The sequence below is a fragment of the Aristolochia californica genome, unplaced genomic scaffold (assembly GCF_029961685.1).
Source record: "Aristolochia californica isolate CCGP_79_NKW_82.1479 unplaced genomic scaffold, dmAriCali1.0.hap1 SCAF_2, whole genome shotgun sequence".
In the NCBI taxonomy this organism is placed as follows: Eukaryota; Viridiplantae; Streptophyta; class Magnoliopsida; order Piperales; family Aristolochiaceae; genus Aristolochia; species Aristolochia californica.
In genome coordinates this window covers 14,348,574-14,366,214 of record NW_027181881.1, presented here as the reverse complement: position 1 = coordinate 14,366,214, position 17,641 = coordinate 14,348,574, and the positions used below count along the sequence as shown (strand labels likewise).

The window sequence follows — 17,641 nt, the reverse complement described above, 5'->3', positions numbered from 1 at the left end:
GGACAACATTGTCCGATTACACGGAATTCCCTCATCCATTATCAGTGACAGGGATGCCATTTTTACCAGTATGTTTTGGAAGGAATTATTCAAATTACAGGGCACCCAATTGGCATTTTTGTCTGCATATCACCCACAAACGGATGAACAAACAGAGGTCGACAATCACACGATTGAAATGTATCTTCATTGTTTTGTCGGGGATGCACCTAGACGGTGGGTGAAATGGCTTTCTTGGGCAGAATTTTGCTATAACACATCTTACCACACAACACTGGGAACTACGCCTTTCAGGGTCGTTTATGGCAGAGATCCACCTCGTCTGTTACCATATGAACCAGGGGCATCCAAAGTCGTCACTTTGGACCAAGCGTTAGCTGAAAGAGACGCTATGCTCACTGAGGTACGTACTCATCTACAGGAGGCCCAACACTATATGAAACGCTATTATGATAAGAATCACCGGGAGGTATCTTATTTCCCTGGAGACTATGTGTGGTTAAAGCTTCAACACTGCCGCCAGTTGTCTATGACTGCATCCAAGTGCCATAAGCTATCTCCAAAATATTATGGTCCATTTCAGGTGTTGGACAAAATTGGGCCCGTGGCATACCGCTTGCAGCTACCACAGGAATCATAGATCCATATGTATTTCACGTCTCCCAATTGAAGCCCTTCCAGGGTGACTCGCCTCTACTACACACTCCACTGCCGCCACTACATGAGGGTAGAGTCCTCTCTATTCCAGTTCAGGTGGTAAACGCATGCCACATTCAAGGTGATTGGGAAATTCTCATCCAGTGGGCAGATGTCGACCCCAGCGACACCACATGGGAGCCATTATCAGCATTTCGACTCTTATATCCTTCCTTCGAGCTTGAGGACAAGCTCTTTCTCCAGGAGGGGGTGATATTATGGACTCTATAGCATCACGAGTTACCAACAGGCGTAGGAATTAATGAATGTGTTTTTCAATTTCCATGTAATTGTTTTTGGTTTGGTTTTGTCTTTGGTTTGGGTTGGTTTAGCATTTATTGGTTTGAACCATTGACCCAAGGGGTCTTTAGTGTTTTGGACGTCCTCAACCCTATTTAAGGGGACGGCTAGGGTAATGAGAGATATGAATTGAGTCTACTTTAGCTAGAGTAAATTAGATAAACAGGTCAAGAGCTCCTTCAAGCTCTCTCCCGTTTTTCCCCAATTCTTTTCCGAAATTGAATCTCCATCATTCCCTCATTCCATCTCAACGTCAAGCATGGTAATGGAAGGAAGAGAAGAGAGGATGGTGACAAGATCCATGGCTCGTGAGGATCCTAACAATAAGAAGCACGAGCTAGAATGAGTTGGATATTTGAAGATCAAGTGGGACCTACAAACATACCACAAGCTGGTATCCTTATCACATGAGCTGGAAGATCAAGTGGGACTCACAAAGATAAAGCACGAGCTGACATCTTCAACCTATGGTCACGTCCTTATAGAAGAGTTAGACTTTGAGTTATGTTAGACTTCTAAATTACGTTGAGTTATCTTATCATGATAGACTTATCTTTAAGAATTAGAGTTGGAATGTAATTAGGATAATGAAGTTAATTGTACATGGACTCTATCACTCCTCTACTATAAATAAAGGAACTTGTACTCCGAATTAAATCATCCAAGGAAGTTGTTCTCCATTATCTCTCTCATGTAGAGTTCCCTTCTTGTATAAACTTTTTCTTCTGTTTTTCTTCTTCTCTCTTCTCTACCCGAGAGCTCTCTCTCTCTCCTTCTTTTGCTTTTTCCCTCTCTCACCTTGTTCGAGATATCAATAATGGGGTCCTAAATTCAACAACCAAAATATCATTTTTTAACGACTTATGAACTGACTAATTACCAAAATATCATTTTAACCACTTAGCATAAGCAACATCTTCTTCATCAATGGGTGGCCCAAGTTTGGTTAGGTGACCAAGTAGGTCCCTTGTAATAAGAAATCGTTGAACCGATTTGGACCTGCTCAAGTAATTTGATATCCCTTGCAAGGGTATGATAGTAATCTTGATAACATCATTCTTGCTACCCATGTATTTTACAGCCATAAGAGGCAATTCAATAATAGTGTACTCAAATGTGAAGTAACCTAAGTAAGTGGCTTGTAAAATCAAGTGATGCCAAGACTAGCTCGGGTATATGGGAAGAGAACCCGAGCTTATCAAGCTTTTTAGACAAAGAAGGAACCCTCTTAGGCAAGTAAACTTGTAGGCCAAAAATTTCTATAATCAATTCTCTAATCTTTCTTTTAGAGAATAGCAAAAAATCAAACAACAAGGATGAAATCAAGTAAGGTAAGGTGGCATTGTGAGTAAGATCTTTCCAAGATCATTCAAAAAATATATTTGACTCCTGCTTGGAATAAACTAGTCTAGATTCAATCCCTCATGAGTTAGGCAAGATATGATAGATTGAAAATTAAACAAATAAGGCCTAATCAAGGAGATATTGATTGAATGTGAGATCTCAAAAAACAACATTCTTTCTTCAAATAGATTGGCCCCAACTTGGCTTTCCAAATGACCACTTCCTTAATTTTTTTGTGCTTTCTTCCTTTTATGTAAAACACAATCTTCTATTCTTCACTTCTCGTGAAGATTGAGGCAAGAAAAATCATCCAACTTGTGACTTTGAATCAAACAAGGTTTGACCTCCCCATTTTTTTAAAAAACTCTACACATACTTTTTACAAAAAACAACCTTCTTCTGTCAGCTCTCCCTTTAATTTTTATTTTATTAAAAGCTGATGAATCTTGGCATGAAAGATGAGAATATCTACGTAATTCTCATTTGAGGATCGAGATCTCAAAAACTTCTCCAAAAAAAAGTCATAAAATCGAGTAGAGTTCCAACTCTTCAAACAACTTGGTTAAAAACGAAGCTTAGCATAGAAGCCAAGTAATGAGATTTTCGAAATCTAATGAATAAAAAACCACTCATAATAGGCTCAAAAAAAAATTCTTCATCATAAAATATTTCTCCCATGAAATAATAAGTCTTCATGCAAAAAATCTCAACTTAAATCGATTTTCAGTAAAGAACTTGCAAACTAACAAAAACAACCATAGCAAACTTCTTCTAATCTAATATGCATAAATCTCAATACTTTAAAATAATGACGAGAGTAATAAAATCATCTCTGAACTATATTCTAGAGGTAAGAAAACCAAGAGCATAAAGTCATAAAAACAAGAATGAAAAACAAACTTATCTCAACATTCTTCCAGTATGAGATGCATAAATCTCAATACTTTAAAATAATGAAGAGAGTAATAAAATCATCTCTGAACTAACTTCAAGAGGTAAGAAAACCAAGAGCATGAAGTCAAAATAACAAAAATAAAAAATGAACGTATCTCAACAAGTTTCAATCTTGCTTCACAAAGAGCCTTCTATGAGTAGCTTTGACCATAACTTCTTAGAGCATCCATTTTTATGTGGGGATCCTAAATTCAATGCTCTAATACCATGTTAAATTTAGGACCCCATTCTTGAAACCTCGAGCAAGATGAGAGAGGGGATAGAGACAAGAAGAAAATGTTATGCACACAATAACATTATTATTTTAGTGTTTTCTTTAATTTACTTTATTTTATTTCAGTTTTAGGTCATAGGGGTATTTTTGGAATATTTTATTTATAGGGGTATTTTTGAAATATTTTATTTATAGGGGTATTTTTAGAATATTTTATTGTAAACCCTAACCGGGTGAACCCTATTTAAGGGGTAAGACTAATGAGAAATACAAGCATTGAAGTATTAAGAATTAGGTTAAATCTAGCGTAGAGAGGCTAAGAGTTCTCCTCAACGAGCTCTAGGGTTTTCAAACTTCCCTTTGGCTTGATCTTCATTTTCGTCTTTCCCATGTCTTCCTACTACCCCTATGGTAATGCTGGAAAGACCCGTAACCCATGGCAGATTGCAGATCCTCCCAAAGAATCCACGTGTCAGATCCAGGGCCGTAACAACTGGTATCAGAGCGGGAACACAATGGGTTATTCTATATCCCAAGAAAGATGGATCACTATGGGTAAGGAATTGGAGAAAATACGAGCACGGTTAAATGCTTCCATTGAACGTTATGGAAGGGAGAAACTTGTTGTTGCAGCAAAATAGGTCATACGACCTCAATTCTCTATCTCGGACGGGCAGAACGACCCATGGCCGGAAAAATCAAAAAATTCGTCTCGAGAGGCGGACGCAGAAAATCAACAGAAATCAGTCCCTAACACCTGCTCATGGCAAAGGGCCAATGGGGAAAATTTTCATTCCGCACGGGAGGGGGAAATTTTCCGTTCCGCACGGGAGGGGAAAAATTTCCCGGCCATTCCCACCGGGAAATATTTTCAAGAGTCTGTCTCAGCAAAATTCCAATCGGCGAAGCCTCCAAGGGCTTCTAGTCACAGCAAGAGCAGCATGAGACTCCGTCGGCGACAATTCCGCCCTGTACGGCGACATTCCAGCAGAAGATCGTCGGAGATATTTTCGCAGAAGACCATCAGCGACAATTCAGCAGAAGACCCGTCGGCGACATTCCAGCAGAACCATCGGCGATATTCCGAGAGCCCTCTGTCTCGGCAACTCTCCCATCGGCGAAGCGAAGCCCCAATGGGCTGCTCTTCATCACCGGAAAATCAGGCGATTCCGTCGGTGCCGGGAGAGAGGAAGAAGAAGCCAATTGCCGGACTTCGTCAGTGCCATGAGGAATGGAACTGCCGACCGCAGAGTTCGAGAGCCGCCGAAGGAAGACGACGACTCTCGATTAAATTTTCCTAACTTAGGAAAATTTAATCGGCCCGGTCCGCTGAGTCGCAAGCCGGACTGGGTTCTTGAACCGGGTCAACCCAGGTTAACTCGGACCCCCCCACCCCCCGTCCAAAAAAAAAAAAAAAAAAAAAGGAAGCGGGCAAACAGAGGGGGCGTCATAGCTTTCGCGGATGCTACTTCAGCACAGGTGAAGACGTCGGCATACAGACACTACTTCCGAGTTTGAGGACAAGCTCGTTTTCCAAGGGGGGTGTAATGTTATGCACACAATAACATTATTATTTTAGTGTTTTCTTTAATTTACTTTATTTTATTTCAGTTTTAGGTCATAGGGGTATTTTTGGAATATTTTATTTATAGGGGTATTTTTGGAATATTTTATTTATAGGGGTATTTTTAGAATATTTTATTGTAAACCCTAACCGGGTGAACCCTATTTAAGGGGTAAGACTAATGAGAAATAGAAGCATTGAAGTATTAAGAATTAGGTTAAATCTAGCGTAGAGAGACTAAGAGTTCTCCTCAACGAGCTCTAGGGTTTTCAAGCTTCCCTTTGGCATGATCTTTATTTTCGTCTTTCCCATGTCTTCCTACTACCCCTATGGTAATGCTGGGAAGACCCGTAACCCGTGGCAGATTGCAGATCCTCCCAAAGAATCCACGTGTCGGCCCGGTCCGCTGAGTCGCAAGCCGAACCGGGTTCATAAACCGGGTCAACCCAGGTTAACTCGGACCCCCCCCCCCCCCCAAAAAAAATAAATAAATAAAAGGGAAGCGGGCAAACAGAGGGGGCGTCATAGCTTTCGCGGATGCTACTTCAGCACAGGTGAAGACGTCGGCATACAGACACTACTTCCGAGTTTGAGGACAAGCTCGTTTTCCAAGGGGGTGTAATGTTATGCACACAATAACATTATTATTTTAGTGTTTTCTTTAATTTACTTTATTTTATTTCAGTTTTAGGTCATAGGGGTATTTTTGGAATATTTTATTTATAGGGGTATTTTTAGAATATTTTATTTATAGGGGTATTTTTAGAATATTTTATTGTAAACCCTAACCGGGTGAACCCTATTTAAGGGGTAAGACTAATGAGAAATACAAGCATTGGAGTATTAAGAATTAGGTTAAATCTAGCGTAAAGAGGCTTAGAGTTCTCCTCAACGAGCTCTAGGGTTTTCAAGCTTCCCTTAGGCTTGATCTTCGTTTTCGTCTTCCCCATGTCTTCCTACTACCCCTATGGTAATGCTTGGAAGACCCATAACCCGTGGCGGACCCCAGATCCTCCCAAAGAATCCACGTGTCAGATCCGGGACCGTAACAGAAAATATCAAAGAGAGAGAGAGAGAGAGCTCAGGGAGAGAGGTGAGAAGAGAAAATGGAGTAGAGAGACTTTAGGCTAGAAGAGAGATTCTTCCACGAGTTTGAGAAAATAAGAGTTTGATTGAAGGCTTCAACCAAGACCCTTATTTATACTATTTCTATCATATATTTAGGGAAAGTTCTCTATCAATTATGATCTCTAATTACATCAACCATGATTAGTTAAATTACTTCAGTCAAAGGAAGATCAATCAATTACATTAATCAAGGAAGATTGCCAAATTTTCCACCTCATGAGATGAGGATTCCATCTCGTGTGATGACTCAACAAGTCACCTCGTGAGGTTACTCATCATGCCACCTCGTGTAGACATGGTGAGGTTGGTCCTACCTTCTAATAATGAGGAAGAAGGTGACTCTATCCTGAGTTCAAAAAGACAAAAAAAATCTCGTGTGGGTGGAATTCAAAGAAGTATCACTTGTAGATGGTACAAAAAAGGGTCAATGTATTCATTGTAAAACTAATTTGAGTATTATTAGTAGTGGAGTGAATTACATATGAGTCAATATTTGAAACATTGTTCTAGTAGAAAAGTGGCAATGAGAAAACAAAAACCATAAACTTTCAACCAGTGGGGTCTAATGTTGATCAGAGTTTATCTGACCTTCCTTTTATGGATTTTGGAGGCAAATATGATCAAGCTAGAATGAGAGTATTCATTGCTCATTGGATTCTTATGCATGAGCATCCATTCGTGGTAATAGAAGAGGAGGGATTTAATTTTTCAATGATGATGGCAAATGCGAATTATGAAAAAAAATATCTCGTAAGACCATTAAGAAAGAGTGTATGGAGGTGTACAAGACAGAGAAAAAGAAATTGAAAGCTTTATTAAAGAGATTAGCAAGATTAGTCTTACCATAGATCTTTGGAAGTCCCAAAATTAAAAGATTGAATACATGGTTAATACTGGGCATTTTATTGATAGTAATTGGAAGCTATAAATCGAGTCTTGAGTTTTGTGCATGCTCTTCGTCCTCCTCGTCGTGTTGTTGACATAGCAGATGTTATTTACAAGTGTTTGAAAGATTCAAAAATAAAAAATAAAGTATATAATATCTAGTTGATAAAGCAACATATAATGATGTTTGTTTGAAATTTTTGAAAAATGATTTTTCAAGAAATAGAAAATTGATTTGTGGTGGGAAGTTATTTCATGTACGTTGTTGTGGTCATATTCTAAACTTATTTGTTTAATTTGGTCTTTAAGGATATCATTGAGAATGTGCGTGAGAGTGTCAAATTCATAAATCTATTCGAGGCTAGACTTCACAATTTTTCTCAAAATATGCAACAACTACAACTAGCTGCAAAAAGATTGGTTATTGATTGTCCAACTCGTTGGAATTCCACTTATGACATGTTATCTTCTGCATTAAAATTCAAAGATATATTTCCTAGATTTCAAGATAGATAACTAACTTATGATTGTTTACCTAGTCTTGATGAATGGGAAAAAGGTTTAAATAGTGTGTGAGATTTTATAAGTTTTTAATGTAGTCACTAACATAATTTCTGGGAGTGACTACCTTGTAATTTGTACATTAGTGAGGCATATAGGGTAAAAGAAGATTTGAATTGTCATTCTACAAATGAAAATATTTTCATTAGGACAATGGTTAGTAGAATGAAATTTTTTTTTGAAAAGTAATGGGGTGAATGCAATTTGTTGATGGTTGTTGTTTTAGTTTTGGATCCAATGGTCAAACTAAGATCGATCAAAATATGTTTTCCAGAGATATTATGAAAAGGAAGCTAGAATGAATATAAACTTAGTTCGATGGACCTTGTGTGAGATTTATGATGAATATGTATCCATATATAATGTGGAGATTAATAATGAAGGAATTGTTTTAAGTATTAGCTCTATGGGGAATGTGTGTATATTTATGAGGAAACTTCACAATATTATTTTGATGTTTTAGAATGGTAGAAAGTAAATAATTTTAAATTTTGGGTATTATTCAAGGTGGTAGTAGATATCCTTATAATTCCTATATCAGCAGTAGGTCATACCTAATTTTATGCAGATATCATGCCTAATTTTAAGTAAATTTTATGTATAATTTATTTGACATATATGTTATGCAAATTTTTAACTATAGGTTAGAACTCGAACCCAACTCAAACTTGAACTTGAACTCGAACTCGGTTAAAATTATTAGGCTAAGATGGATTCCAATTTTAGGATGAAGGTTGGGTTCAACTCGAGTTTGAATTAAAAATATATAAACCAAGTTTAACTGCAGTTTGTCCGCTCCACTCATGTCACGCCCCGAGTTGATAGGCGGCAAAAACATAAGTAAATCGCGGCAAAGGAAGTGGGCGGGAAGAGCCAGATAAAGCTCGGATAAATGGTCGATTCTTAGATTGGCAAAACCGCATTGAGTGGATTATATTTGTGGAGCAGGGCCCGGCAATGGCTGATGGGTCCCACATGAGCCTCTCAGGGTTCGTCCTCCACAAGCACCGCCTTCATCTTTCTCTAGCTAGACGAGTTTGCGAGATATTGTCAGTTCGTAAAGGAACAGTTGCGGCTGTAGCTTTCAGGAAACTTCCGCGATTTCTATATCCAATTTCCTCACCACCCAGTGCCAATCCTCCCTGCTTTCTTCTTCCTCTGGCCAATTACAGAGGTTTGCAATCTATCACTTTCTGTCTCTTTTTTTTTTTTTTTTGCTTTTTCTTTTTATATAATCTAAGAATGTTTGAGATATTTTTTTTTTTAATTTTGTCCGTAATCTATGCGAATATCATGAGCAGATACACAAAAATAATTGGGGCAAAATTTAAATAGAATTCACCAAATACGATTTTTGTCTCTAATTTCGAAAGCCTATTCATAGTTATCAGAATCAAAGTTTTGATGAATCAGCTTTGACGTTCACCGGTTGGACCACAGCAACCTTGTGATTATTTTCCTTGTTCATGTTTTTTTTTCCGTTCCCTTTATTTTTGTTTCCAAATTTGATCGAACTGTTGAAGATATGGATATTTTTGTTTGTCAATTACCCTTAACTTCCAAATAAAAAAATTACCCCTAAAGTTTCTAAAACTTTTTATTGCTTCAATTTGGTGACTATAAGGTTGTTTGCTGGAGGCAGGTCGAGTACTGAATCTGTGATGTCGCCATGAATTTTGGATTCTTAAATGATCTTCCTCGTCTCAGGTTTGATTTCAGTTTCCAGCAAAACCTTCTTGTACAACCAGAATCTGAATCGGAGGTCGTAAGCACTTCACATGAGACAGCGGTTTCTAAACCATCGCATAAAAATGTTTTATCTGATATAAAGATATGGGGGCGGTCTCTCCGAGCAGTGCTCCCATGGGCGACAGTCTTGCAGAGTCAGAGCCGGCTCTCATCGCTGAACACACAACAGAGGCAGTACAGTGGTGTTCAAGGGGCTGTGGAGTCTGGGTGCCCCATCCCTCGCTTTAGGCCATACGTTGCCAAGATCCCTTGGCATAAAGGTGCAAGAGCTTCCCTCTCTCAGCTTTTCCCACGATATGGGCATTACTGTGGACCTAATTGGTCAAGTGGGAAGAATAATGGCTCTATGGTCTGGGATAGACGTCCCATTGACTGGCTGGATTTTTGTTGCTATTGTCATGATATTGGATATGACACGCATGATCAAGCTGAACTACTAAAGGCTGACCTAGCATTTCTTGAATGCTTGGAGAAACCAAAAATGAGGACAAAGGGGGACGCACACACAGCTCATCTGTATAAAACAATGTGCATAGCAGGTACTCTATGAACTTTCTTTATTCTTCAACGTTATTATTCCTGTTGTCATCAAAACATAAGCATGAATCGTTGACAAGGAAGATTACAGAAATTCTTGGAGATTATTTAAAAAAATATGTAACTATCACTCTTTCAAAAACAAAATTGTCCTGATCATGGAAGTTTTGATCAGAAAAACACAAAGTTGAGAAGAATTACAGGAGCTAAATTTTGTTGGAATCTCGGAGCTTCTAGTCTCCCAATGGTGAATGTGTTTGGTTGATAACCTCATTAGAAATGATGTATTGTTTTATCTTCGAAACCCTAAATGATTTTCTTATTTGATTTTTCTGTAAAGAACTTGCCTGCTATATTTAAGGTTTTTTCAAGCACATGAGAGATTTGTTAATCCTGTTGAGTTACTTCTATTACTGTTTGCCTCCTGAACTGTAGCTCCAGTATATCCTTCCTTTACTAAAAAATCATTTCATGTTTGCATCTAGCAGTAGTTCCCAGCTTTTCTCGTTATTGTTTCTAATGATGCTACTCTTGGTCATGAAATATGGTATTCTTCAACTCTTCTATCTACTTGCAGGTTTGAAGAATGTACTTATACCTTACAGGAGGCATCTTTTGAGGCTACAAGCAGGCGAACCCTTGTTAGGTTGGCTAGGCAGTTTGAATGGTAAAAATAACACCTTCCAGCAAACTCGAAACCCTATGTCCTAACCACTGCAAAGCCAGGAGGGTTTATAGACTATCTCATATGTGATGGCAATGGCAGAAATTGTAAACTATCATATACAACGCTTCCGTCTCAAAGGGAGTTGTTATTGATAAAGGTACATAATTCATCTCTGGCGTGCTTTTTATAGTCATAGTGGCAATCTTTCTGATCCGCTGGGAGAGGGTCGCTGTGAATTGCATTAGAAGTAACTCCTATGCTGTTCAAACATTGGGAGGGCTTCTAGATCACTAGGTCAGTTTGTGGAGTTGATACTCATCACGGAGCTGGAGTATGATGTAGAACTAAGTTGTATTGTTGTCAAGATGCCTGAAATTTGTTGAAGCTAGAAACAGGTTCCTGCATATTCATTCATTTAACTTTTGCGAGTTGGGATACGGGCATTTGCACCCTTGTCCCTTTTTGCTTCATACCTGCCAATTTTAGGGCAAAGATATCACTTTTTCTTGGTAATATGTGGTAAGGGACAGGATAAAGGCGAGGGAGACCCATCTCTGGCTCCCACGCCCCCATGGCCTTGTCTTCCTTAACTGGAATGTAGGTGAAGAGGATGTTGACGGTGGCTTTTCTTCCCCTAATTAGGGTAATAGTAAATAAAAATGGATTATATTTAATACTAATTTTAGTTCCTATAAAATTTACAATGTCATCTATCAATACTAGGATTATTTCGATCTTCATTTTTAAAATGACAATATATTGATATTCGGATGAAATTGCCTTATTTCCACTCCATTCTCTCCTGACCTCGTTTTTGTTTTGTAAAATTGAAATAACCCCAACCCAACAGACCTAATAATAACATAGGTCTAGGTTAGATCATAATATAGTACATTCTTGTGTATCCTAGTTGTAACCTAGGACTAGCTTAAATTATAACATAGTGTATGATTACTCTTAATACTAGTAACGGTGTTATCACAAAAAAAAATTATTGGAATATTATTTTATGCTAATTCTTTTTTAAGGGCAAGGTTACATTTGTTTTGTGGAAGTTTCATGATGGGTTGGATAGTAGAAGTCAGAGAACAAATATTTTATTGGAAATAAAAGGTGAATATTATAATTTAGATTGTTAGAATAACAACTATTATAATGCAGATTACCTGGCTTTTGAATCAGAATTTATATTCGTGAGTACTATTTTCTGAAACCTAATAGACCTAATAGTAACATATGTTTTGGTACAATAACAAAGTACTTTATTACGTGTAGCATATGTCTAGGTTAAACCATAACATGATGGGCAATTAGTCTTCAGAAAATGAAAGATGTTAGAAGGTGGGACCAACCCGACCATGCCCATATGAGGTGGCATGATGACTCATCACACAAGGTGGAGTCTTCCATCACATGAGGTGGAAAATTTGGCAATCTTTCTTCATTAATGTAATTGATTGATCTTCCTTTGATTAATATAACTTAGCTAATCATGATTGACGTAATTAGGAATTCTATTTGATTGAGGAGTTTCCCTAAATATGTAATGAAAATAGTATAAATAGTGGTCATGGTTGAAGTCTTCTATCAAACTCTCCTCTTCTCAAATTTGTTGAAGAATCTCTCTCCCAGCCTAAAGTTTCTCTTCTCCCTTTTCTCTTCTCTCCTCTCTACCCGAGCTCTTTCTCTCTCTTTGCTCTTTTCTTCTCTTCTCTCTCCCATCTCTTCTCCCTCTCTCATCTTGCTCGAGGTTTCAAGCATGGGGTCCTAAATTCAACATGGTATCAGAGCATTGAATTTAGAATCCCAACATCAAAAGGATGATGCACTAAGAAGTTATGATCAAAACTATTCATAGAAAGGCTCTTTGTGAAGCAAGATTGAAACTTGTTGAGATAAGTTTGTTTTTCATTCTTGTTATTATGACTTCATGCTCTTGGTTTTCTTACCTCTAAAAGATGGTTCAGAGATGATTTTCTTTCTCTCTTTGTTATATGAAAGTATTTAGATTTATGCATCTCGGATTGGAAGAAGTTTGTCAAGGTTGTTTTTTTTCAGTTTGCAAGTTCTTGGCTAAAAATCGGTTTACGTTGAGATTTTTGGATGAAATGTTAATATTTCGTGGGAACAAGATTTTATGAAGAAGAACAATGTTCTTGAACCTATTATGAAAGGAAGTAAGCACAAAAGTATTAAAAGTGGTCATTTGGAAATCCAAGTTGATGCCAATCTATTTGAAGAAAGATTGCTATTTTTTGAGATCTCACATTCAATCAATATCTTCTTGATTAGACCTGATTTGTTTAATTTTCAATCAGTTATATCTTGCCTAACTCATGAGGGATTGAATTTAGATTGGTTTATTCCAAGTTGAAGTCAAATATATTTTTGGTAATATCTTGGAAAGATCTTACTCGGAATGCTACCTTACCTTACTTGATTTCATGCTCGTTGATTGCTTTGCTATTCTCTAAAAGGAAGAATAGAGAATTGATTATAGAAAATTTTGGCCAAAAAATTTACTTGCCTAAGAGGGTTCCCTCTTTGCCTAAAAGGCTTGATAAGCTCAGGTTCTCCTTCCACACACCCGAGCTAGTATTGGCTTCACTTGATTCTACAAGCCGTTTACTTAGGCTACTTAATATTTGAGTTCACTATTACCCTTGAATTGCCTCTTATGGCTGAAGAATACATGGGAAGCAAGAATGACATTCTTAAGATTGCTACCATACCCTTGCGAGGGATATCAAATTACTTGAGCTAGTCCAAATCTGTTCAAACCTACACCTAACCAAACTTGGGCCACCCATTGATGAAGAAAATGTTTCTTATGCTAAGTGATTAAAAAATGACACTTTGATAATTAGTTGGCTCATCAACAACATGGAATAACTTGTCTCTAACAATTTTGCTCATCTAGATACCGCTACGCAAATTTGAGAGACATGTGCTAAGTTGTACTCTAGCTCCGATAACTTATAAAGAACATGATATTCTCCAAAGTATGTTCAATACTAAACAAAGAGAAAATATTCATAAATATTTGGCTCAATTCAGAGGCCTTCTTCAAGAATGGAAGCTACCTTAGCCTAACTCCAATGATGTCTCTGTCCAAGACAAGCAAAAAGAAGCTTTAGCCATTGCCATTTGTCTTGTAAATATTAAGCCATATCTCAAGGTTGCTAAAACTCAAATCCTTAGCGCCTCTATTTTTTGGACCTTTGATGATGTATGTGCCATATTACTCCGCATTCTAGACTCATCTTCCTCTTTTTCCCACTAAAGTATCATTTGCTATGTATTATGTGAATAGGAGTATTAAGTTGTGGACCCTAATCAATGCCCTACGCTGAGTCAGTATGCAAATCGACCTTTGCGATAAGGTCATCGTGGGGGTTGGAAAGGGGGAGGGAAACCCCCGCCCGGTCAATGATATATCAACTGCTATTTCATTAAGGGTAGTTTGGGAATTTTACTCTTGTATTGCGGTTGCTCTAATTTTCTCTTTATAATTGGGGCGCCACTATTAGGGTAGGGTCTTTATGTTCATCCTAGGAGCATCAATTGCGGCCGAGAAAGGTTAGAGAAAAATAATACCTATAAGTGTGTGTGATTTCTCTTGTAAAATATTTCATCTTCATAGTGGATTACTACATCGACGGAAGATAGGACGTAGTCTCACCTTGAGGTGAACCTGTATAAATCTTGTTGTTTGTTCTCATGCATGTTTTTCCTTTCTTCCGTGATTATTATTATTGCTCGAGTTAGTTTGGAATTGGGGCGTCTAATTCTTAACAAGTGGAATAAGAGCTTTGGTTCATGATTGAGAGCAATGGCTGGCAGAGAAGGATCGACACTTGGAATCAACAAGTTCGATAGTATGGATTTTGCGTTTTGGATGATGTAGATCAAAGAATATCTGTACAGTAAAAAGTTGGATGCACTATTTCTAGATATGAAACCAAAAAGTATGAAAAATAACGAGTGGAATCTCCTCGATAGACAGGTGTTGGGAGTAGTTTGGTTAACACTGTTGAAGAACGTTGCTCACAACGTGGTGTCAGAGAAAACCACAATGGGGATGATAAAGATTTTGTCTTACATGTATGAGAAACCTTCTAAAAATAATAAGGTACATCTCATGAAAAAAACTCATCAATTTAAAGATGACATAAAATACATCACTGGCTTCACATTTGAATGAGTTTAGCACGATTGTCAATCAATTGACCTCCGTTTAAATTAAATTTGATGATGAGGTTCGTGCTTTAATTCTTTTGGAGTCTCTGCCAAATTGTTGGGAGCCTATGAGGGTTACGGTCAACAATTCCATAGGCAAAGGGAAGTTGATTTTTAATGATGTTCGGGATACCATTCTTGCGGAGGAAGTTTGTAGAAAGGAATCGGGATAATCGTTGACATCTAATTCTACCATAAGTGTCGATACTAGGGGCAAGAACTTTGAGAGGAATTCCAACAATGGTTGTGGTAGAGGAAAGTCAAGGAATAGTATAAGCAAGTCCAAATTCAGAAGGAATGTGGAAGTAGAGGAAAGTCAAGGAATAGTATAAGCAAGTCCAAATTCAGAAGGAATGTGGAATGTTAGAATTGTGGCAAGTCTGGTCACATAAAGAAGAACTATAGATCACCAAAGAAGGATGAAAAGAAAAACGATGTTGCAAATGCCATGATTGAAGAGGTACAAGATGTTTTACTCTTGTCGGTTGATAGCCTTATTGACTCTTGGGTGTTAGATTCAGGAGCTTCTTTTCACACCACTGCACACCACGAGATCATGTGGCATCGGTGTGAGACCACTGAACTAACACTTCCCTTCTATTCTAATTCTGGCAAGCCTTCAAAATTTTGGTTGGTATGAGAGAAACTTGGTCGTCCTCAATAGGTGGCAAAGAGGAAGTGGAAGGTGGTTCGGTTCCTTTGAATGGCTTGAGGATAGAGACCTGAAAAACATTGTGGAGCTTGGACTCCAGAGGAAGTTGCAGTTTATATGAGACTTGACCCACGCGCTGAGTAATGTTGAAGGGCCCAAAATATTTCGGAGAAAGCTTGTGCTGACTGCTCACTAGAGAATTTTGACGGTAAGGCTGGAGACGTAGCCACACAGTATCACCCGGATTGTATTGAATATCTTGGTGGCCCTGATCATAATAGGTCTTCATCCTTGCTTGAGCGTGTCTAAGTCGTTGGATAGTACATGCCAACAATTGATCTCAATCCATCAGAGCTTGGTCAATAGCGTTCACTCTAGTGGAACTCTGAACATAAGAAAGTAAATGAGGGGGATCCCGGCCATATACTATTCGGAATGGCGTCTCATGTAAGGCAATGTGGAAGGAAATATTGTAGTAGTACTCTGCCCAAGGAATGCATTCCACCCACCGTTTAGGGCGGTCTCCAACCAAACACTGTAAATACATTTCAATGGTGCGGTTCACCACCTCTGTCTGGCCATCCAATTGAGGGTGATATGCTGAGGAATAATTGAGTTTGTTGCCTCATAACTTGAAAAGACCTCTCCAGAATTGACTGGTAAAGACTACATCCAGATCACTTACAATTGATTCTGGAATACCGTGTAGTCGTACAATATATGCGAAAAATACTTGTGCTACTGTCGCCGCTGTATAAGGGTACTCCAATGGGATGAAATGTGCATATTTTGAGAATCTGTCCACGACCACAAAAAGAATAGATTTCCCTGAAGCCTTAGGAAGACCCTCAATAAAATCCATAGAGATGTCTGACCACACCTGTGTGGGAAGCTCGAGCTATTGCAGCACCCATGCTGACCTTAAATGATCTGCCTTATTTCTCTGACACACTTGACAAGCAGCTACATATGATGCAATTGAGGATTTCATACCTGCCCAATAAAAATCCCCGCGGGTCCGAATTAATGTTTTTTGAATTCCTTCATGATAATTGTTACGATAAGATGATAATACCTCGTCCACCATAGGAGAAGAGTGAGATAAATAAATGCGCTTGTTATATAAAATGATGTTGTCATGAAGGGACCATTTTGGAGGCATTTTTCCTGCGGAAATTTGCTGAAACAACTCTTGCAATTCTGGTGTGCATCTGTTTTCCTCCTTTATGGAGTCCAAGAGTAGAGGTTTGGGATGACTAATGGCACACAATTGCGCTAGAACTTCTGATATGTGTGAAAGGGCATCAGCTGCTTTATTCAATGTATCTGCCTTATGTTCTACCATAAAATCAAATCCCAGTAATTTACTAATACAGTGCTATTGAGGGGAAGTGGTGATGCGTTGATCCAACAAAAAATTTAAACTGTAGTGGTCAGTGCGGATGATAAAATATCTGCCCCACAAGTAAGGTCTCCAATGGCCGACCGCCTTAGCTAAGCCAATGAGTTCGCGTTCATAGGCGGGTAATTTGTGATGGTGGAATGCTAGTTGACGGCTGAAATAGGTAATAGGATGTTGTGATTGTTACAATACCACCCAAATACCTCCTCCTGAGGTATCACATTCTAATACAAATACATCCTCAAAATCTAGTAACTATAAGACAGGCGTAGTGGTCAGTGCTTGATTGAGTGTTTGGAATGTTTGTCCTGTGTCTTCATTCCAATGAAAAGCATTGCGTCGTAGAAGGTTGGATAAAGGAGATGCTAGGGGCACATAATTGGGAATGAACTTTCTATAATATCCCGGCAAGCCCAAAAAACCCCGTAATGCTGAAATATTGCTCGGTTGAGGTCACTGTGTGATAGCTGTAATTTTTTCCGGGTCCACTATAACCCTTGATGTTGTAACGATGTGCCCCAGATAAGCCACCTGTTTTATACCAAAGGTACACTTGGTCCTTGTATCTCCGAAAACCAGGCATAGATCTTCTAAATGTTGAGTCCATGACTTGCTGAAAATTAATATATCATCAAAGAATGCTAAATTTTTTTTTTTGAAGATAGGCACTAAATACCTCATTCATTAATGCCTGGAACATTGAAGGAGCATTTGAGAGACCAATGGGCATCACGATGAATTCAAAGTGG

General features: G+C 38.3%; 1 protein-coding gene across 1 annotated transcript; it reads left to right on the top strand.

Annotated features, from left to right (window-relative positions):
- Window positions 1-8,603: 8,603 nt before the first annotated feature.
- Window positions 8,604-10,989, top strand: LOC137954915 (uncharacterized). The gene is made up of 4 exons (XM_068801803.1): window positions 8,604-8,635; window positions 8,710-8,820; window positions 9,354-9,934; window positions 10,510-10,989. Exons 1-4 carry the CDS (start codon window positions 8,604-8,606, stop codon window positions 10,641-10,643), a joined length of 858 nt encoding a protein of 285 aa, XP_068657904.1. The 3' UTR covers window positions 10,644-10,989.
- The last annotated feature ends 6,652 nt before the right edge of the window (window positions 10,990-17,641 follow it).